At 46.3% G+C, this 21646-nt stretch overlaps 2 protein-coding genes across 3 annotated transcripts; one reads left to right on the forward strand and one right to left on the reverse strand.

Annotated features, from left to right (window-relative positions):
* Positions 1-1253: 1253 nt before the first annotated feature.
* ANKRD54 (ankyrin repeat domain 54) lies at positions 1254-10902 on the reverse strand. 2 transcript variants are annotated; one of them, XM_054631544.2, is made up of 8 exons: positions 10590-10902; positions 10236-10283; positions 5820-5918; positions 5319-5390; positions 4867-4914; positions 4628-4752; positions 3692-3799; positions 1254-3027 (listed from the first exon to the last, which is right to left on the reverse strand). In XM_054631544.2, exons 1-8 carry the CDS (start codon positions 10885-10887, stop codon positions 2953-2955), a joined length of 873 nt encoding a protein of 290 aa, XP_054487519.1. In that variant the 5' UTR covers positions 10888-10902; the 3' UTR covers positions 1254-2952. The 2 variants fall into 2 exon arrangements, with proteins under 2 accessions (XP_054487519.1, XP_077034677.1); XM_077178562.1 differs by having other exon boundaries at positions 5820-5913; positions 10590-10728.
* A 188-nt stretch (positions 10903-11090) lies between these two features.
* On the forward strand, positions 11091-20687 carry EIF3L (eukaryotic translation initiation factor 3 subunit L). Its single transcript, XM_054631541.2, has 13 exons — positions 11091-11241; positions 11343-11391; positions 11501-11711; positions 12299-12378; positions 12591-12652; positions 13928-13997; positions 14701-14774; positions 15626-15797; positions 16057-16211; positions 16986-17156; positions 18155-18652; positions 19625-19705; positions 20445-20687. The coding sequence occupies exons 1-13, from the start codon at positions 11209-11211 to the stop codon at positions 20481-20483; spliced, it is 1695 nt and encodes a 564-aa protein (XP_054487516.1). The 5' UTR covers positions 11091-11208; the 3' UTR covers positions 20484-20687.
* Positions 20688-21646: the final 959 nt, after the last annotated feature.

Below are 21646 nucleotides of genomic sequence, written 5' to 3' on the forward strand. Positions count from 1 at the left end.
CCATGTTTTCTCCTTCCCTGGAACAGCTTTCCTGCCCAGCACCTAATTCTCATTCTGGATACAGCTGCTGAGCATGACAGGGTGGTTAAGGCTCTGGGTATGACTGGCTGATGCAAAGAAACCTAAAACTTTTCTCCATCCAGTGCCAAACACATAAGGCTCAGGGCAGCCCACAGCTTCAAGCCCTGAGGCAGGAAAGCAGAACTGACTGTGGTGATTCATAGAATACAATTCCTATGTGATACATTTTTTTCTCCACTGAAAACCAGATGTGCTTTTCTCTTTCTTACCTGGTATTGCTGCTAAAACAGTGGCAAAACTTCCTATAGCCATTTGGTTTTTATTGCCTCTCCTGCCATGGTGGGAGCACTGTGGCAAAAGCAGCAAGACAATTGCTCCTGGCTGGCTGCAGCACCCCCACCTTTCCCCTCTGTCAGGAGCTGTTAAGAAAAAACCCAGCACTAGGCAAGAAAAAAACATGAAGATCTGTTGACAACATCACGTGTGCCAAGACTAAAAGCTTCACTCAGAGTCTCAGCTAGATGTGTTCCTGGGTTTGAGGAGAGCTTGCAAGAGGTGTCTACTTAGAGACAACATCAGCAACTGAAGTAACTGCAGAGATAAAGAGCATTTTTAGCCACGTGCTCTTCAGGCACCTTAATGGTCTCCTCAGCAACAAGGCTGCTGAGGGCAGAAGCGCTGGCAGCTGGGTGTACGTGGACATCAAGGCTGGGCTGTAAAGATGGGAAGAGACAAGGTGAGTAAAGACTGGGCATGAAGGTCACCTGCTTCTCACATAGGGGCCACGCTGGAAGTTCTCTACCCTGCCCAGATGTCCCTCCCCAGCCCCTCATCCTTGCTGTCTCTTCACAGCACAGCCATTTTATTCAGCATGGGGCAAGGCATGACTTCTGCTACTGGGCAAGGCTGCTTTTCCTCTCTGCAAAATATCTCATCTTGCAGCTTGAAGCACCCCTGCTGGGATTCCCTCTCCTCTGTTTGTACGGTTTCACAGCAACTACATAGATTTTAAATTTGGATTTCTTGGCTGTGGAAGTCAGGATCAGAAAAGGTCAGCCAGCAACCCTGTACTTCGATCTGCAAACAGAGTGGTGATTGAACTCAAACAACTTTGTGTTGTCACTTCTGATTTGAGAGTAGCGTTTAGCAAGTCCAGTGCTGTGCATGGGGCCTGGAACAGACATAAAGAAAGAGGAATGGGTCGCTTTGAAAAAGAGAACTTGGCCAAGGAGTCACAAAAGGCTGACAGGATTTTATTGAAGTTGAATATACAAAAAGGTCAGATTGTCTCCCACCCTCTCAGCATCCTTCCCATCCAGCACATCGTAACAAATATGCACAGTGACAGCTCCAGCCCAGCCATGGGACTGCTGCTCCCAGCTGTGTCCTCCAGCAGCTCACAGATGAACCCATCTAAAAGCCATGCCTATTTCTGATATCTCAGCTTTGAACAGAAGTCCACTTAGCCTCCTCCTGGACAAGAGGCAGGTATCAGAGAGCATGCTGACCTAAAGATCTCTGAGGAACTCTCCAAACTGTGGTTGCTGCATATTTAAGGTGAATCTTAATAATAACCTCTTTCAAACCAGTGACTCCCAAGCTGTGGGATAGGTGTGGCTACCAGCACACCATGTTGTGGTACACAGGTGGGAACTTAGATCACTATTGACATGTTCCTATCTCCCTGTTGCTGTTGGTGCCCTATCAACGAGATTTCCTGGATCTCTGCTCCACAACAAAGCAACCTAAATCTTCATTGCTAACCACGGTGGGCAGAAGCGAGAGAGCAGCAGGAGCATCTCCCTGCATCCTTCACAGCTGCATCACTTCAGGCTCCCAGCATAAACCATAATTAGTTTCTCACACTGCACTTAAGGCTCTCCATGACAAGCAAGAGATACAGAATGGCTGAGCAATGGGTTTGGTGCTGCTGAGGCAGAGGTAAATCCACCTCCATCCTAGACCAATACAGCTGAGTGCACAATACCTCCTGTCACAACTGGACCTCTTGCCTGAGACTGCCAGTAACAGGAAATGTTAGTTATGGTGGGGCTTTTTTGCAAGACGTAGGCGTCTGACTAGAACTGCGTTAAGATTGTCACCGTCCTGTCCTTATTCTCGCAACAGGGCAGCTCTGACCTGCTAGCTGGGTATTTTTTGGAAGTGTTACACTGTAATATTTTAGCGCTAACTTGCAGCAGACTTAAAAATGGGTCCAGTGAAAGGTGTTAGTCTAGCCATGAAAAACTTTGTATCCCATTTGTAACCAGACACATTCTCTGCTGTCTGATAGCAGGCAATGGGGAAGGTGAGGATTAAGCCTCATTAAGCTCTGACAAGGCCTCCCTGCATGTTTCTTAAGGCAGAATGTTTGCTCAGCTTCTAGCATGCAGAATTAAATGTGCGTTCTTCTCACAGCACAAAGCCTTCTGCTGTTCAAGGCATTCACTTTCTCCCTCATGCAATTGAGCAGTATGGAGGGGGCAAAAGATGCCTTTTCCAAGCAGGAATGTTCCAAGCTTTTCTGTGATGCTGGCCAGCTGCTGAGTGCACTAGTAAGAGCTGGTAACTGCACATGGCATTGGTCACCACCTACATTGAGCTGATGTACTTAGGAGAAGGCAAAATATCTCTGGAAAGGGTACCCTAATCATCGCCAGCCCCTCTGGTAAAAAGTAGAGCAGCTTTTTTACCCCAAAGTCACAGCTGCAGCGTTCTTGTCTGTTGCCTTTGTTGTGCAAAGCCTGCTGCCTTCCTGTGAGGAAGCTGTGGCAGCACCAACAGGAACAGTCTGAGCACCACTGGAGAGTCAGTCTGGGCAGGAATGGCTGCTGGCAGCAATGTTTAGTCAGCGATCTGAGAAGCAAACTTCAGCTTCCTTTTCTCTCTAAGGCTTCTCCTGCTGCTTCAGGAAGATGATTTGGCAGCCCATTACCTGTTGTCCATCTTCTGCATCTGCAGGCTGAGTGACGTGAAGCTGGCCAGGAGGTCTGTAACCTCATCCACCTGACAGAATACATGGCTATCAGGGAGGGGAATGCAGCTGTGCAGCCACCCAGCCCCACAGAAGAAACCCCCATGCAGCAGGGACCACCCTTGCACTAGAATTGCCAGTAATGCCCACGCTGAACTTATACTAGGACAGGATTCTTTTGGTGCCAAGAATCATGCAGAAGGGCTACTGTCCTCATCATCAAACAAGCCCTAATCTAAGGCAATAGGAGTTTCTCCCCATTCCTCAAGAGGTGATGCTTGACTTCCCTTCTGTATCATTTGGCCAGTCCTTAAAATACCAGCATGTTGCTACATTACCCAAAACTCAAATATGATATCAGGGCTATTTCCTCTAAGCCTGTTTCTAGGGGCCAGTCTTTTGTAGGAAAAAAACCCCAGGCCCTGCAACCCTGTGTACTTGTGCTGATCCTGGCCTTAAACTGACTGTCCTCAGCCCATCTGATCCTCAGCTTCCCTGCTACTTGGCACTGTGATGCTTTCTGCATTTTGAGTTTTCACCTAAAGGAGTACCATGAGTCATCATGTAACTTGCCCACTTGCCCCAGTGTGAGCAATAACCATGTCTGCAATGCCCCACTGCTCATGCAGTTGCATTCTCCCAAATGCAGGAGTCCCAGTGCAAGGAGGTGAGTCAGAGCAGCTCAATGCTGCCTACCTGCTCCTTTGTGCTAGTCATCTGTAGCCTGGAGCAGAGGTCATCCAGCTGTTCCTTTTGCTCATGCCTCCCCAGACGGTCTAGGTATTCCCGCAACATCTGGATAATCTGAAACAAATGGGCATAAGAGGCAAACATCAGAAAGCTGCACCGGGCTGGAGTGTTTCTACAGGAAAAATTAAATTGCCAAACATACAGCCTTAAAGCTGCAGAACGTGACAGAGTACACGACCCCTAGAGACAAACCCAGGCAAAGCAACTACATGGCACTAATGGCAGCATCAGAGTCCAATGAGTCACCAGTCACAGATGGGCTAGCTGTGATCCTTGTGCCGGGTTAAGAACAGGGCACAAGGGAAGAGAGATAAGCCCAGCTGAAGCAGCACAAGGTCTAGCCCTGAAAGCACCAAACTTTTCTTTATGGCTAGTCAGCTTCCCTCACTGTGAGGAGCAGGGACTTCTAATTCCAGCAGGATCTGCTCATGCACAGAGGATAAAAATACTTGTGTCTATGTGGCTCCTGAAGTGAGGCCCACGCCCCATGCATTTGCAGGCCCAGGAGTGCTTTCCTATTCCATGCCTCTACATACTGCAGCAGGATAGATTGTGTTAGGAATACAGAGAATGTGTACAGCACAGCTACAGCCTCGTGCCTTGTCCCTCTCCTGCCACAAGGCATCTCTTACATCGTGGTTGAAGAAAAGAGTATGCTTCATACAGCCCCAGAATCCACTCAATGCATCCTTAGCTTACCAGAGCCAAGGGAGGCCCTGGAAAAAATTAAAGTAGAGGCTGAGAAAAAGGAAGGTCTCTGAAAATGGAAGTCAAACTCTTCCCACAGCAGTTAAGAGCCTACCGACAGGCATTTAAGTAAAGGGGGCAGGAGGCTGCCAGGGGCTGTACCCCATTACCAGAACATGGGGCTGTTTCTTTTACCTGTTTCACTTCAAGGCGTACAGCCTCCAGGCTGTGGGAGAATCCTTCTTGCAGGATATTCAGCTTTGACTTAGCCAGGTGCAGTGGGGTTCTGCCAGCTCGATCCAAGGCATCAACTCTGGCCCCTGCAAGATGCACGAGCAGGGACAGTGAGGTCTGTCACCAGGATTTGGTGCCCCTGGAGAGTTTCAACTGGTCAGGAAGGGAACAGGCTATAACTGTTATAGAGGAAATGTTACCTCCGCGCAGCAGCGTGGTGATGACAGGAACGTGGTTCGTGCAGGCAGCTGGGGAGGGAAAACACAGGACACACAACTCAGAGGTACAAACAAAAATGAGTTTCTGCTCTAGCAAAGAGCTTACTGCTTCCCAAAGGGCTTCTCTGCCAGAGGAAAGAAGAATGGCCCAAATGCTAAGGTACCCACCCACTCAAGCCTAAGTACTCTATCTGGAACAGATCTTGCACTCCTTGGAGTTGGCAAAGGGAGGGAAATCAATTTTTTCAAACCTTTTCTTTGACTTTAAATCTTTGTGAGGAGTGAATCTAATGAAATGCAGAGTCCCTCCAAGGTCCTTAAATTTGGGGATGCATTCTGTGAGGCACAGGCAAGAGGAAGGTGGAGAGGAAAGGAACAGAAAGGAGGTTCTCACCTCACTTTTCTGCATGCAAAGCTCATTGTGTGGCACTTACCCAAGTGTAAGGGAGTATTGCCCAGCCCATCTCTCTGGTTTGGATCAGCCCCATGGTCCAGAAGCAGTTGGACTAGAAACAAGGAAACAGAGACACATCAGTCCCTTCCCTTTGCCCCACAGGTCCATGTGGCAGCCACCAGGCTGCCCTACAGGTGCTTCTGTTCAGCTCATCAGCTTCCTTACTGAGACAGGGACAGAGGTTTGCACAGCAATGCAGAAGGACCCAGCACAAGGCCATGCAGTGCCACTGCTCCTGGGCTCCCTGATGCAAAGAACTGGGAGGAAGGACACCCTTCCCTCTGCACCAGTACAGTCCTAGATCTGGGACTGCTCCCCTTCCAGCAGGCACACATGGCAAATCCTGAGTCCAGAGTTGGCAACTTTGACACAAAAGGAACAGAAAAGAGCAACCTCTGACAGGTGCTGAAGCAAAATAAAGAGCACCCTTCAAAATTCCCACCACAGAGAGGCTGGAAGACAGAACTCCCCCTCCACTCACCAATGTGATCGTTGCCATTGCAGGAGGCAAAGTGCAGGGCTGTCCGGCCTTTGTCGTCCGCAGCACAGGGGTCAGCTCCATCCTCCAGGAGTTGCTGCACTGACAGAACCAAGGAGAAAAAAAGCAGGTAAGCTGGAGGGGCACCTGATCAGAGAGGTGATGCTATCTGCTCTTTTGGGGGTAGAGAAACATGCTGTCAGCTGCTAAGTCAACTGGACTTGAACCAGTTCCCACTAGTATCCTAGCTCAGCAGAACCAGCAGAACCTCCACCCTGTGATTCAGCCTTCACCACCTTCCACACGTTGCCACGAAAGCTAAGCCAACAGCTCTAATGGCTAAAGATCCACCTAGCACATTTTCAAGTTCCAAGGACAATCAGCAGCAAATAGCTAGAGAAGAATACAAAAGGATAGGAAGGACATGGGGCTAACTCTTGGCTTTAGTCAGCTGCATCTCAGGCACTTCCCAAGCTGGAATTAGCATCCTGTGCTTACTACAACCCCTCCATAGGCTTTCCCTCTGGATTTACACAGTTATTTTCTGCACCTGTGTAAACTTTTGACGTCAACGTGGACCCATGGTCAGAAGTTTCACAGTGTAAGCACAGGTAGTGAGAAAAGCCACTTCTTCACACCTGTTCTGATTATGCCCTTTCCTAACCAATGGTGGCTACAGTTTGGGAAGCAGGAAGGGGAATGCACCGACCTGCCAAGAGCCGAGCAAAGAGATCAGTAAAGGGTGGAAAGATTAGGGGCATAAAAATAGCACCTACACAACATGTGTTAGGGGCATCTGTAAGGGCTGTTACTTCTGCTGTTTTGAGATCACCCTGATATACTACCTGGTGTGTAAAATAGAGCTCATTCCATAACTGTTAAAAATGCTGACAGGTTCACTACATTTTGAGATCTTTAAACAGCATATTCTAGAACAGTCGAGACCGTTTCAGGCCACTGAAAGTCACCATTCATCTCAGCTTCCAGAAAGTGAATTATAGCCACCTTTGAATCTCTTCCAGTACACATCCTACTTCAAGTGGGGTACATAACTGAAAAGAACACCTAAAAACATGGAAGTGGTGTTAACATTGAATGTTTGATACTTCAGAAGAAAGAATGGGAAACTGACAGTGCCCCAGTGAGAACCATATAGGAACAATTTAGCTACTCTTACCCTGAACTAAGTAGGAATGACATAACCTCTCCACCCAGTGCCACCACAGGAAACAGCAAAGATGTTTACTTGTTGATGAAAAATAAATTAATCATAGCACACTTCCTCAAGTTGCAGAGTAAACAAGAGACAAGAGGACTGTAAACATGGCAACCTGTCTATCAAATCCAATGTGGATTGAAACCAAGACTTCCATAAAACTGCATTCTTTCATCTTCCTGTTGGAAATTATATAACTTTTTAATAATTTTAGTTAGTGATTTTAATTAACTTTTATATTAATTGCTTTAGTTAATCATAACCTGTATATGCAATTATAAAGTGTGTGTGATTCCTAAATTATTCTTAGCCAGTATTTAGCAAAGCTGTCATAATGTACTTTTGTAGGAACACAGCCTGGGGAAACTACTGGAACTTTAACTTTTGATAAACTGATTCTGATATGCTTCAATGAACAAAACCAGAGAAAGATGTATGGTTGAGGTTGGACATGTGGAATGTAGAATTTATGGACCACAAGGACCTTGCAGAAACCAGAAGATAAAGAAGGGACTAACAAAGACTCAGTGTATGTGTTGGGAAATCCCTACCAGAGGAAAAAGATACTAAAACAACTGAAAATATGGACTAACTAGCATGAGAAGTGAGAAGTCAATAACCCACAGAGGACAGAGTACTAATTAATAAGAGAGAATTATGTAATTTATAACCAACAAACATTAATTTCTTTGTTTGCTAAAAAGTATAAATAAGTGAAGAAGCTTTATATCCGTGTCTAAGTGGAGGCCAGAATTTGTGAGCCACACAAATCCCTCCTGGCCAACAACAAAGTAACATCTTACACACTAACACTAAAAAGAAAGTGTTAGAGGGGTTTATTTACCCCAACAATTTTGAAGGATTTGGTAACAATTTACTGGTGACCCAGGTGAGACAACACATTTGATGTTCCACAGACTTACAGGAACAAGGACTTTGGTGCACACTGACAGACTTTTTTCAGGGAATTTTTTCAATCTTCTGATCCAGGTGAGTTCAAGGCAAAAACCCCTGGGACTTTATTAAGACATTACTGAAGGTTTTAAAAGGTATACCTAATCATAAGCTTGCACTCTCTAACATATTAAGAGTTAAGAAAGTGATGATATAATTGGCTATTTCCTATTAAAAGTTAGTGTAAAACTCTGTAAGTGAATATTAATGGAATTGTGTTTGAGTCCCACTGCCTAGCTGGAAAACTGTATTTGTAAAACTATATAAGTGACTAACAAAAGGTGTGGTTTGAGTCTTCACCCTCTGCTTTGCCCACAGATTAGTCAGACAGTGCTGCTTGCGCAAAGAGCCACGCTGTGGAAGGGCTTTGCCCAGACACTGCTGTGTTTATTAAAGCCTATGGTATCTGTTAGTGCTGGAAAATGCAAGTGTGTGGTAATGTGAGTGTGTCATAAGTATAAATTGAGTTTGTATGAAAATTCGTTGGCTGTAAGAGTGTTGAAGCCATTGTACGTGAATTTTAGGATATTTGGTGTGTACTAAGTGTTTGGGTTTGGGAAATGTAAATTGTCAAAGCAAGGCTCGTTTGCTCAGAGCTCTCTGCTGGCGTTAGCTCAGCGGCTGCTACTGCTCCAGCGACTGAATTGTATTGGTGTGCACAGAGCGCTCTCTCGTGTCCGTTTTAGTCATTGCTGGAATCCTGATTTACTGTGGGCTTCCCTTCTTCTTCTCGAGCCCAGGAAGAGGGGAACACCCAAATGTTCACCTTTAGGTTGTATTTTGCAGCACTGGAAAGAATTTAAAAGCAATTCTTTAACTTGTACACAGGTAATAGAATATTGTATTCTCTGGTGGCTAGATTATCTATTAGATAATCAAGAAAAATGGCCAGTTCATGGTATTTTACACCAAAATGGTATTTTAGAGTTGATGTTATGTTGCCGAAAGAAAGAGAAATGGAATAGTACTTCAAGCAGTGATGAGACAAGTAGCCAAAGAAAAACACAGAGAAACACATTGGGGAGCAGAAGCTATTAGAGATAACTTGAAACATCAAGTAAAGTGTAAAAAAAGTGTAAAAAAACCAGGAATCTAAAGTGTAGTCAGCAAGTGTAAAATATGTTTGCAACACAATCCACATCCAAGGATGTGCCCTACAGAGCACATCCTTGAGGGACTACAAAAAGAGGAAACTGTCCTGGAGTTTACAGGCAAACAGATTTTTCTGAGTTACCTTGACAAGAGGGATATTGATAACCTATTGGCTTTAGCTGACACATTTTTTGGATAGCTGCTTGCACCAACAAAGCAAGAGAAGTTACCAAGGTATTGTTAAAAGAGATAATACCCCAATTTGGAATGAATGATCTATGATATCTTATTACAAAACACAAACAAAATTTTTGTATTTTAATGGCTTAAGTTTTGCTAGATACTCAATGATTTAAGTGGAAGTAATCTTAAAGGAAAATTAAGATCACTTCCAAAGGGGGGAATTGTCAGAAATGTCAGAACTTTTTAGTAATTTTAGTTAATGGTTTTAATTACCATTAAGTTGATTTTTTAGTCATTTATTTATTTATTTATTATATATTTATTAATTATAAATAGTGTGTTATTCTTTTATTACTCTCAGCCAGCACCAAGCAAAGTTGTCATTAAGTTATTTTTGTAGGAATACAGATTGCAAAAACTACTAAAACTTTTAAGTTTTGATAAACTAACTCTGATATGCTTCAATTACCAAAGCCTGAGAGAGAAAGATGTAGTGTTGAGATTGGACATCAGGAAAGCAGAATTTATAGACCATAAGGGAATTTTGCAGAAACCAGAAGAGTCCAGCTCTGGCCCTGGTTCTAATCTACTGGGTCATGCTGCCTCATTATACAGGGTATGGCTTAGATAATTGTAACTTTTCCACCTAAATCAAAACATTATTCTCTTGCTGCTAACAACTGGGCAAGAGAACATACCAAAACAGCCGGGACAGTGCAGTGCTGCTTTAGCTCCAAGCAGATGGAAAACTAACACTATGAACCAGGCGCAGTGAAAAAGTGAACACAATAATCAGCCCCACTCTGCTCAGAGAACAAAAGCTGGGCTTTAAAAAAGCATTTTCTAGATCTGAAGCATCTAAAGCATCCTGTCCACAAACCATCTGCACTCACTTCCTCCTCTCCAAAAGTAAGAGTCCGAGAGACACTGCCTTTCCAAGAAGAGGTCCCAAGTGGGACTGACAGAAGCCTTACCTGTGTCCAAATCATTGCTATTGGCAGCTTCACGCAGCCTTTTCAGAGCTACGGAGGAAAGAAAGCAATTACTGGAAAGCACCGAGGAAAAAGGCACGTTTCCCTACTGAAACATTCCATCCCGGAGCACAAGTGCGGGGCCAAATCACGCTGGTACCGGCTCCAGAGAACGGGAAGCAGATCAAGGCACCAGGTAACGATGGTTCTCCCCGTCTCCTCCCGAACCGCCCACTCCTGACGGGCACACTCCCCTGGCAGCGCCAGGGGCTTCCCCAGCCGCGCACCGAACAGAGCCCACCTCCCTCCCGCAGCCCGTGCGGAGCCGGCCGCAGGAGGGGCTGTTCCGCCGCTCACCGTGCGCCTCCTTGCCCGTGGGCCCCAGCCGGCGGTGGAGGCGGGCGGCCCTGCGCAGGCGGCGGGCCGGGATCTTGCCCGCGGGCTCCTCCCGCTGCCACAGGACGTGCAGGTAACCGAGGGGTGCGCCCGGTCCCAGTGGCGGCAGCGCGATGCGCGGCTGTGGCTCCGACTCCGGCCCCGGCCCCGACTCTGACTCCGGCTCCGGTTCGGGCCCCGCGCCGGGCGCCCCGTCAGCCCCACCGCCGCCCTCCATCCCGTCACGGCCCGGGCCGCGGAGAGGGCAGGGCGTCGCCATGGCAACGGGGCGGACCGCGTCCTCTCGACCAATGAAAGGCGACACAACCCATGCATGCAGCCAATGGGGAAGAAGCGGATAGGAAAGAGACGGGGCGGGAAGTGGAGACTGTGGGCAGGAGAGCCTGACGGGCAGTTGTTTTCTCCAATCAGAAAGAGGAGGAGGCCACGGCCGGCCCGTGGCGGCTCAGCAGGCTGAAGACAGGCAGTTGCTTTAGCCAATAGAAAGGCTCAGCCGCCTCCCCGCCCGCCCCGCCCCTGCGCCCGCGCCGCGCCAGTCCCGCGTTTCCGGCCGGAGCCCTTTCCGTGCCGTGCCGCCGCCATGGCCTACCCGGGGGAGGACTACGACAACGAGGTACGGCCGGGGCGCCGGGGGCGCGAGGGTCGGGTCCGGGTCTGGGTCTGGGTCCGGGTCCGGGCTGTTCGCGGGGACTCACTGCCGCCCTCTCCTCATAGGCTGCCTATGACCCCTACGCGTACTCCAACGACTATGATATGCACACGGGTGAGTGTGAGGGCCCCACGCGCGCCCCGGGCCCGCCTGCGCCCCGCCGGGTCTTTGGGGCCAGGCCGGGCCGTGCGACCGCTGCCTCACTGCTCCTCTTTCTACGCAGGAGACCCCAAGCAGGACCTGGCCTACGAACGCCAGTACGAACAGCAGACCTACCAGGTGATCCCCGAAGTGATCAAAAACTTCATCCAGTATTTTCACAAGACGGTGTCAGATCTCATTGACCAGAAGGTGTACGAGCTCCAGGCCAGCCGTGTTTCCAGTGATGTTATTGACCAGAAGGTGTACGAGATCCAGGACATTTATGAGAACAGGTACAATACTATTCTTCAGCAGATGGAAATCGTTATTTTAACTGTGATGCTGTTAAAAGGAAGGGCTCACTACCTCTGCTGTTCCAAACTTGGGCTTTCTCTGAAACAGGTTTGGTTTGTTTACTGTGGGAAAAAAATTCCTAGGTATTTCCAGCCCATGAGGCCAATGTGAGTATACACGAGTTGTGATCTGTCTGAAGGGAGATTCAGCACTGGCCTAACAGGAAGGGAGGCTGCAGAGCGGGCAGTGGTGCTAGTCAGGCAGTTTGCAGAAAGCTGTCAGGTGTAGCTTTTGTGTCCCTTCCCAACAGCTATGTCTATTCCTGCTTGTAGCTGTGTCAGCTTGAAATAAAGGGAATGTGAAAGTAACATACATGTTTGTTTTGTGCCTGGGAGATAAAGTGAAGTCTCACTGCTTAGTTTGTGATTCTCATAATTTGCTTCAACATTGGACTTACTAATAGGGGTATGTTGTGCCCTCAGCTTTCACCAAGTCCAAGGCCTCTCTCTGTTGTCATCTCTGACTCCAGCACCGTCATACTCAGTGAGATGTGGCTTTTCATACCACATGTGTGTCTGTTTTTCAGCTGGACAAAACTGACAGAAAGGTTTTTTAAGAACACTCCGTGGCCAGAGGCTGAGGCCATTGCTCCTCAGGTTGGAAATGGTGAGTCTTCCACTTTCCCTTGGGTTCTCAGGGAGAGAAGGAACTGAATCCCTCCTGATCCTGAGTTGGCAGGTGCACAAAGTTGTTGCTGCCTGAGTCAGTCGCCTTTGTTCACTCTGGCAGCTCCTTCAGCAGATGCCTGGCAAGAAGTCAGACTTGAGCAAAGTGTCTTATTGTGGCTTGCTAATGTTCTCTTCTGTGATCTTTTCCAGATGCAGTTTTCCTGATCCTATACAAGGAGCTGTACTACAGGCACATCTACGCCAAAGTCAGCGTGAGTGTTGGCCCTGTGTCTTCTTGTGGGTTTCGTGCTGGCTTCTCTGTGCCAGCAAACTTGACAAGTCTTGCAGCCACTACAGTATCAGTGGTCCCCTAATCTTTGCAAGGCAAAATTGGGTGGGTTTGTGAGCTCTAAGTCACATTGATTTTAGGGAAGCTTAAAATTCTTGCTTTTGTTAGTTTAGTAAGGATTCACTGATTGCTGAAAAGCAAGAAAGACTTGATTGTCTATTTGAAGCTCATTAGCTGTCCAAGCTTGGCGGTGATGAGTGTACAGGTTTCTCTGGTAGCTCAGATGAATCAGGAGACTGGATCTGAGTGTTCAGGAGGCTCTTTGTTGCTAACAGTAAATGTAATGGTTAGTGAGTAAGGGAAGAAGGGGGTGTTGGAAGGTAACTGAATTTTCGTTTTTATTGCTTATGTGTGGTCCTTTGTGGCTCCTCTTCAAATGAGCAGGCAGTGAGAAGGGGTGTCACAAGAGGAAGGTGCATTATTTGTTATGAATAACCTCACATGGAATCAGAGTGCCTTGTGAAAAAGGAAATGTGGATAGCATAAAGGATGGAGAAGAAGGAAATGAAAGGAATAATGCTCTGTGAAACAAAACAAACTGCCTTTTTTAAAGCCTCTTTAATCAGTGAGAAAGTTGTAGTACTTTGTTCTTAAAGAAAAAAAATCTCAACAGATGCATGACTTAATGGATGAATAAGTAATACCTGCAGTTTTACTGTGTACCAGAGGGTGGAGAAATGGGCACTGTTAAAAGGCTGCTGTGTTAACCCAAGCCAGGCTTCAACAGGAGAAACTGGTTTCTCAGGCTGTGCTGTTAGTGGTTCTCAGACTCAGTGTCTCCAACTGAAACAAGAGCCAGTAGGTCAAGTGTTTAGAAATGATGTCCAGAAACAGAATTGTTGATCTATTAAGAATTCTCATGAGCAGAGAAGGAAGGAAAGCTGGTGAAGGTAATGGGAAATTCTTGAACCTGAACAGCAGAGGGGAACAGGGAAGGTTAAATGCAGAATATTCACAGGAGGTTTGACATCATGGGAGAAGCTGTCTGTATAGGAAAAGTCATCCCTGTTTTGTGGGACAACAGTGCTACAATGTCTGTTTTTCTGGGTGATGTTGGTGGGTGTGCTGGTTGAATACTGCCTCTAGTACTCCTGAAGTAGACCTTCTACTACTGTGATTGTCCTTCTTATGCTGTTGCCCATGAGCTCCCTCCTGCCCTGCTTGATTTGAAGCAGACTCTGCTGACTTCTCTTTGCAGGGGGGGCCCACGCTGGAGCAGAGATTTGAGTCCTATTACAATTACTGCAATCTCTTCAACTACATCCTCAGTGAGTTGCTGCAATTAATTTCTGGTTTGTGAGTTTTGGAGAGAACGATCAGATGGAGAGGGAAGAGCTGAAGAAAGGGTCAGGATAACTGCAACATGTTTGTTTATAAATAATAGAGAGAAAGGTAGTCTGTAAGCACTCTGCACGTTTGAGTTTGTTGAATGAAGAGCAATTTATATCCATGGATTTAAAACCACAAAAAGCAGAAATAGTTTCCAGTGCTTTCTGAAGTACTGTAAAGAATAAAACTTATTTAGATTTCTGTCTTGCTGAGAACTGCTCCATCTATCTTTATTAAAAAGTGAAATGAAACAGTAAGCTAAAGAAAACCTGCAGTGTTTCATGACTGTTTACTGTTGTTCACTCCCCTTGGAGCAAATGTTAGTGTTTGTGACTCCTTGCCAAGCCTCATGTGGAGAATGGATCAGTTAGGATAAACCCCTGCAGTCTCTGTGCAGCTTCTGAGAGCTGATGCTGCTGAACAGTCACACTCCAGTGATTAACCGTGTGCATGTTCATAGTCTTTGAAAGTGAAGGCAGTTGAGGTAGTCAAAGCTGCATCTCAGCCTTACTGAAAGCTTCATTCATCTGCTGCTCCATCTCCCATTTCAGGGAAATTCTTATGTTCTTTAATTTGTCTGTTCCTCCAGTTCTGACAATGTTCTTGCTGAAGGTGTTAACCCTCTCATCTGTTCTCCTGCAGATGCTGATGGCCCCGCTCCTCTGGAACTGCCCAACCAGTGGCTCTGGGATATCATTGATGAATTCATATACCAGGTATGTGATTATAAAACTGGGCCATTTTGCGGTGGCCTTGCCTTTATTAGTGGTATAAATTTTCCATCTCTTCCCTTGTTGTGATTTCCATAACAAGGAAATCCATGGCAGGTTGAAAATCTTTGGTAATCACCGTTACTCTTTTGTTACCAGGTGGATGAAGTAGTAGTAAATGTACAGATTTTTAAGTTACAAGGTGCTCTTTTGGGAGTCCTGAACTTTTGTGCCTATTTCTCTTTCAGAACAAAATTTCTCTTAGTCAGTAGGGCCTTTATGTGTGCACCTGATTTGAAATAAGCTGTGGTCAGAGATGGTGTTAAGCTGTAGTTAAGAAATATTTTTCCACTTACTGTTCTGAGTGCAGCAGTACAGATCTGAAATGCTATTGGTTTTTCTCTTTAGAGAATATATTCCCTTCTCTGTAACTTTTTATTATAGAGCTGCCTGGAATTCTTTGAGTGTTGTCTGGTCAATCTTGAGAACAAAAAGGATGTGTGCATATAAGGGGAAAAGATGCATGTATGCAAATGCGTCTTATAATTTGGTCATTCTTCTTTCTACCAGACAGCAAATTTGTGTTTAGTTGCCTTTCCTAATTGTTTAAGAGATCCTTTACTGCTTCGGTCTGTCTCCTGGCCTTTACCCTCTGTACTGTATAATTCTTTTAGGTGCTTTGAAGGTGGTATAATGTGCCATTTTGATTTCCATGTGATCTCATGTGAAACTTTTTTTTTCCATGCAACTTGTAATTTCTTGTAATGCATTTGTGTGAGCAAATTGTTAGCTTAGTGCACTTACCTGAGCATCTCTACACAAGCTGCTCATCACTGAATCTCTGCTTTTTCCTGTAGTTCCAGTCTTTCAGCCAGTACCGCTGTAAAACAGCCAAGAAGTCTGAAGAGGAAATTGATTTCCTTCGTTCCAACCCCAAGATCTGGAATGTCCACAGTGTCCTTAATGTGCTGCACTCTCTGGTCGACAAATCCAACATTAACCGACAGCTGGAAGTCTATACAAGTGGAGGTGAGCTTTGGGAGGTGCCAAGCAGCACTGGTGTCTGTGCTGCCTTGCTTTGATTTGACCCAAGCTCCTTAACTTTGTTTGGGAGCTGGATCAAACCCATAATCAGTGGATGGATTGGCTGGGAACTGGTTCTGTTGGCCTTAGGTGAGAAGTACCAGTGATTACATTTCAGGCCTTGCTCCCTTTGCTTTAAACAGAAAATATTGAAAGGGAAGCTTGCTTCCTTGGAGGATGGCATTGTGGTTCCTTTTTTCCCTAGGTGACCCTGAAAGTGTGGCTGGTGAATATGGGCGCCACTCCCTGTACAAGATGCTGGGCTACTTCAGCCTGGTTGGGCTGCTGCGTCTGCACTCTCTGCTGGGAGATTACTACCAAGCCATCAAGGTGCTGGAGAACATTGAGCTCAACAAGAAGGTAATACAACATGTTTTAACTCTTCTTTTGCAGTCTTCTAAATGCCTATGTTGAAGCATGCTGGTGAAAAATTGCTGTACTGAATCTTCCAGCCGAGGAACTGTTTGTATCTGCTGTAGTTGTCAGGAGTTTGTGGCTGGGCACAGCTGGAGCTTTGGCATTAAATCAAGCCATATGATAATGCCTGATGCTCTTGCAGCACAATTGCCCAGTTTTTAGGAGGTTTGCTGTGTTGTGCAATGCAGTGTTGCTACAGAGAATACTGCTGGAACTACAAGTGGTAGTGTAGTGGTAACTACCTGAACACACCATTCTTACTTTTGCCAGCGGCTCTTTCTTGTATTTTTGACTTCTATTCTCACTGTTTCTGCTCCCACCTGGGCTGTTTTTGCCTTAGAATTGAATGCTGCTTGTGGCTAATAAAAGCTCAGCTGCAATGGGTTTGGGCCAAGACTTGGCACAGATCTACATATGTGCTGTCTGGCACAGGATGTGGAGTGAAACAGGGGGAAAGGGAACTGAGCAGAGCAGTGTTAGGCACAGAGCAGGAGTCCTCTCCTTGCAGGAAGCTGAAACTGGAAAACATAGGAAATGGGATGATCTAATAAAACAGTGAGGAAGCTGCTGCAGGGATGGGTGGAAGGTGAAGTGTACTCAATTAACCCTTTCCTTTCTGTATTTGGGATGGGATTGAAAGCAGAGGTGGCTGAATTGTGGCCAACAAGCAGTGTGGATTGCTTCCCCTAACATAGCATGTTACTTCTTCCTTCTCAGAGCATGTACTCCCGGGTGCCTGAGTGCCAGGTGACCACCTATTACTATGTGGGCTTTGCTTACCTTATGATGCGGCGTTACCAGGATGCCATCCGTGTGTTTGCCAACATCCTCCTCTACATCCAGAGGACAAAGAGCATGTTTCAGAGGACGACCTACAAGTATGAGATGGTAAGAGATAGAATAGACTACACTTCCCCAAAGAAAAAAACACTGTCTTCTTTCCTGTCCCTCCTCTATCACCTGGTAGCTTGTGTCTAATAGTTCAGCTTTATTATCCTGGACTTTGCTAGTGATGATGACTGGGGATCCTCTGAACTCCTTTGCCATGGGTGACAATATTTTCTCTTAGCTATGTTACAGGTTACTTTGGGTGTTCCCCATACTGTTGTCCCAGATCCATCTGCACTCTAGCTCTAGGCAGGGTTGTTAATGAGTATGAGCTGCTGATGATACTCTTGTTGATGCTTCCTTCTTCAGACTTAGTTGTGTTTCTAGTCCAGCGCTGCACTTCAGGTTGCTGCCATTGTCAGATGAATTTCCATGATCTGATAGTCATTCAAAGACATGGCTGTAGCAAAGCTCCTTTCTCTTTTAACCTAAGCTGTCTTACCTCCTGATTTTGGTGCCTGTTTTACCTGCTGTCTCCTTTTTATTCTTATGATTAATTCCTAACTCTTTGTTTAGCCAAATCCCACCAGTCTTAATTCCACAACACTTCAAAAAGTTGGTTATGTCTGTTTCAGCCACACAGCTGTCCATTTAATCCCACACTCATATAAATCTTCTTTCTCAGTCTTTTCTTCACTGACCTCCCTGACAACTGTCCCTTGCCAAAAGATGGTTGTCTTCCCTTCTCTGCATGTTCTTGTACCAAAACAGTCAAACATGTTTCTGGCCCTCTGGGTTCTGTGTGGCTCTGGATGCATTTAGTCTGCACCTTCCTCTTGCCCACCCTCTCTTTTATTTCTAAGAGCCTTGGTGTGTGGTTCATCCATTTGCTTTGCCCAGAGGCACTGCTTCTTTGTGCTGTCGCCCTTGAGCATTAGGACCATCAGTGCTTTGTGTAAAGGATCTTCCTCTACAAAGTGCAGCTGCCAGCTCCCTTGGGCACCCTATAGCCTGAGCACACCGTGGTGTTGACAGGGTCTCTCTCCTCTCTGTGTCAGATCAACAAGCAGAACGAGCAGATGCACGCGCTGCTGGCCATCGCGCTCACCATGTACCCCATGCGCATCGACGAGAGCATCCACCTGCAGCTGCGCGAGAAGTACGGCGACAAGATGCTGCGCATGCAGAAGGGCGACGCCCAGGTCTATGAGGAGCTCTTCAGTTACGCTTGCCCCAAGTTCCTCTCCCCTGTGGTGCCCAATTACGACAACGTGCACCCCAACTACCACAAGGAGCCCTTCCTGCAGCAGCTCAAGGTCTTCGCTGATGAAGTTCAGCAGCAGGCCCAGCTCTCGACCATCCGTAGCTTCCTCAAGCTCTACACCACCATGCCTGTGGCGAAGCTGGCCGGCTTCTTAGACCTCACAGAGCAGGAGTTCCGTATCCAGCTGCTCGTCTTCAAGCACAAGATGAAGAACCTGGTATGGACCAGTGGCATATCTGCCCTGGATGGAGAGTTCCAGTCTGCCTCTGAGGTTGACTTCTATATTGACAAGGTTGGTATCTGCCACTTACTGGCCGGGAAATTCTTTCACCCAGGAAATTTTGGATTGGCAGCACCTAGTTTTGTTCCATTCTGTGGGAGACATTCCTTCTTCCTTGCCATTTATAGAGCTTGCCTGCCCACGATGCAGTTCTAGCCCCACATGAAAAGAGTGTCAGTGGAAGAAGAGTGATGGAATATCACAGGCAGCTTTGTCAGTCAACATACCTAGAAAACAAACACTTCCCCAGGACAGAGGGAGCTGCTTTTCAGTGTTCTGGGAGGTGATAATTGAGTGACAGATAGTGCTGCTATTTGTGTGGCCGGTGGGATTGTCCTTCTGGTGTCCCCCACATCTCTCCTTTGTTTGACAAAGCAGAGATGTTGCTTGGTCATGTTACAGGTCTGCTTTGCACTGGAACAGCATTTAGTTGTGGCTGCTCTAGGAGGAATCTAAACACAAGGTGTGGAGCTGTCACCATCTGCCCTGGAGCTCCAGCAGCAGGAAGCATAGCAAGGAGTCTTGTAGAACTGTAGTGAAAGAAGACAGCAGTAGGCATTAGGTTTCTCGCTAGGAAGGAGATCAGGTTACTCTGTGTTCTTGGTCCTTGTAGCAGACCTCTTCTTGCAAGGTGTCATGCCATGTCTCAGCCCAGCTGTCGTGGCATATAGCATGACTGAAAAGAGGGAAGCATGAACTGGGGTTGGAACTGTCAAACTGCTGCAAGGAAGACAAAGCCAGTGTGTAAGAATGTGGGAAGCAAATACAGTGTGAATGGGGGACCCATCCCAGACAAAGGTATGAGGGAAGGCAGCCCAAGGAGAGCTGGATGGGTGCTGTGGGACTAGCACAGGTCAGGTATGTGTGGTGCCAAACCATGGCTGGGGTGAAGCCCCTTAGGTTGATCTTTATGTTTGGCAGTTCTTGCTGTCTCCCTGCTAGTAGCATGGTCCTTTTCCTAATCTCATCCTGTTCTCTTCCCAGGACATGATCCATATTGCAGACACAAAGGTCGCTCGACGCTACGGGGACTTCTTCATCCGCCAGATCCACAAGTTTGAGGAGGTGAGGCCTGGGCCGGAGAGCTGTGTAGCTCTGTAGGAAACATGGGGCAGTCACTGGGCTGTGCAGGCCCTCGAGGGTCCACATTTGTGTGAGACAGCTGTGTAATTCCATGCTGGATTTAGCCCTGGCTCTGCAAGGCACTAGGCAAAGGCAGATGTTCTAAGCAGCAGCTGCTGGCCTTTGAGGAATGGTATGTTTTTGTGAGAAGTACTCAGTTGAGCCACAGTGGAAAAGGAGGTGAGTTTTACTATTCAGGAATGCTGATTCCATTGTCTCTAGATAAATGTGTCCCTGTCAGTAACACAACCAAAATCATATCTCTAACTTCATAACTATAGCTCTAGAAAATGGCCTCAGAGATTTCTGGAGCATAGATGGCTTCAGCATTGAGCTTGGCCAAGAGGTGACATTCTGTTTCCACTCTCTGCCAGGGGAGGTTGTTCTGCACTGGAAACTCAGAGGGCAAAATTCTGAGATTTGGGGACTTAATTGAGGGTTGCGATACTGCTGCTACAAGTTTGCATCCTCTCTTCTCCCCACATCTTCCTGTGCTAGCTTGGAAAGGAGAGAGTTCTACTTATTCCCCTTTTGCTTGACACACTGTGAGAGCTCAAGAGCTCTCTTGTCAGAGAGTTGGAGAGGAAGGAGTTAAGAGGCCTTGGATAAGGTCTGCTGAGGGGAGCAGCAGTGTGTATCAATCACTGTGTATTTTTCTGACCTTTACTTTCTCTAATTCCAGCTGAACCGAACATTGAAGAAGATGGGCCAGAGACCCTAATGTGGATGCACTGCAGGCCTGGGCAGAGAAGTGGGTGGGAGAGATTATTCTCTGTGTCGAGGGAGGGGAGCTCGGAGTTCTGGCATTTCTGGAATCTCCTGTGACTCAGAAGGTATTTTGTATTTAAATATGCAGACTTGTTTGGCTCAAACTATCCTACAAAGGACAAGGCATCTAATAAATTAGTGGAATTTTCCTGATGAACATTTGTACTCATTTATTTTTCCTCTGTATAAGAATATAACTGCATCTGGAGACATGGGCAGCTGCTCTTGGCTTGGTGCTCTTGTTGGTCCACGTTGCAGGTAACAACAGAGAGCAGATCTGTTTAGGTGCTCTGTACATTCACCCTGCACAGCAAATGGGAAAGGCTGATTGACAGGAAAAAAATGAGCTGTTCTACAGTGTCTTCACAGGATTTTGGAAAGAGATGTAAGCTAATGCTGTTCCTTTAGCTTTTACCCCATACGGTGAATAGACCTGAGTTGTAGTTACATTCTTAGAAGGTTACTTTTTTGCCTTTCCTCCCCTCTATTTTATTTTAGTTGCTATGGAGTAGAAATGCTCCAAAGTGAATTGTCATGTTTTTAAAGGAGAGGGGAGAATTTTTGTAAACATTGAACCAATATTAACTAGTCATCTGATGAAATGTCCTTGCTGGAGGATGTGTTTTATTTCAGCAGAAGTGATGCCCGAGACCTGGCCCTTAATTAAATTGAGTTCAGTTTCTCTGGAAAACTCCCTAAGGGCCTTTAATTTATTAAAACCCTTTAAATGCAAATTTTCCCTGCTCTCCAGCTGCAAATTTGTAGTGCTTTGAAAAATGGGGGAAAAAGTTGAAAACAAGTCAAGGACCTGCAAGTATTGGGGAAGAGAATGCAAAGAATGAATCACATCCCTCCAGAGCCTCTCTCCTTTTGCCATCTTTAAATAGTTTGGTGTTTGAGTGGTAGAAACAGGTGGAAGAGGAAAACCTGCATGTGTAATAGAAAGCTACACAAAGTGTGTTTCAGATACACCATCTACCTCTTTGTACCTCTCCCTCTCATTCCTTTCCAGAGAGGTGTCCTAGCTGTCCAATTTGGCTCTGTGTATGATTCTGTTTAAACAAAGGGAATAATTAGCCTTTGTTGGATTATATTCTGTGTTTGAATGAGGGTCAG

The sequence above is a fragment of the Agelaius phoeniceus genome, chromosome 5, assembly GCF_051311805.1.
Source record: "Agelaius phoeniceus isolate bAgePho1 chromosome 5, bAgePho1.hap1, whole genome shotgun sequence".
NCBI lineage: Eukaryota > Metazoa > Chordata > Aves > Passeriformes > Icteridae > Agelaius > Agelaius phoeniceus.

Excerpts from the sequence above, each read along its gene's own strand:
- ANKRD54 (XM_054631544.2), bottom strand. The coding sequence starts at position 10,887 with ATGGCGACGCCCTGCCCTCTCCGCGGCCCGGGCCGTGACGGGATGGAG. Across the intron at positions 5,919-10,235 it reads TAGCAATGATTTGGACACAG|TGCAGCAACTCCTGGAGGAT; the intron begins GTAAGGCTTCTG and ends TGGTTCTGTCAG. Across the intron at positions 4,915-5,318 it reads CAATACTCCCTTACACTTGG|CTGCCTGCACGAACCACGTT; the intron begins GTAAGTGCCACA and ends TTCCCTCCCCAG.
- EIF3L (XM_054631541.2), top strand. The coding sequence starts at position 11,209 with ATGGCCTACCCGGGGGAGGACTACGACAACGAG. Across the intron at positions 11,242-11,342 it reads GGGAGGACTACGACAACGAG|GCTGCCTATGACCCCTACGC; the intron begins GTACGGCCGGGG and ends CTCTCCTCATAG. Across the intron at positions 11,392-11,500 it reads CGACTATGATATGCACACGG|GAGACCCCAAGCAGGACCTG; the intron begins GTGAGTGTGAGG and ends CTTTCTACGCAG.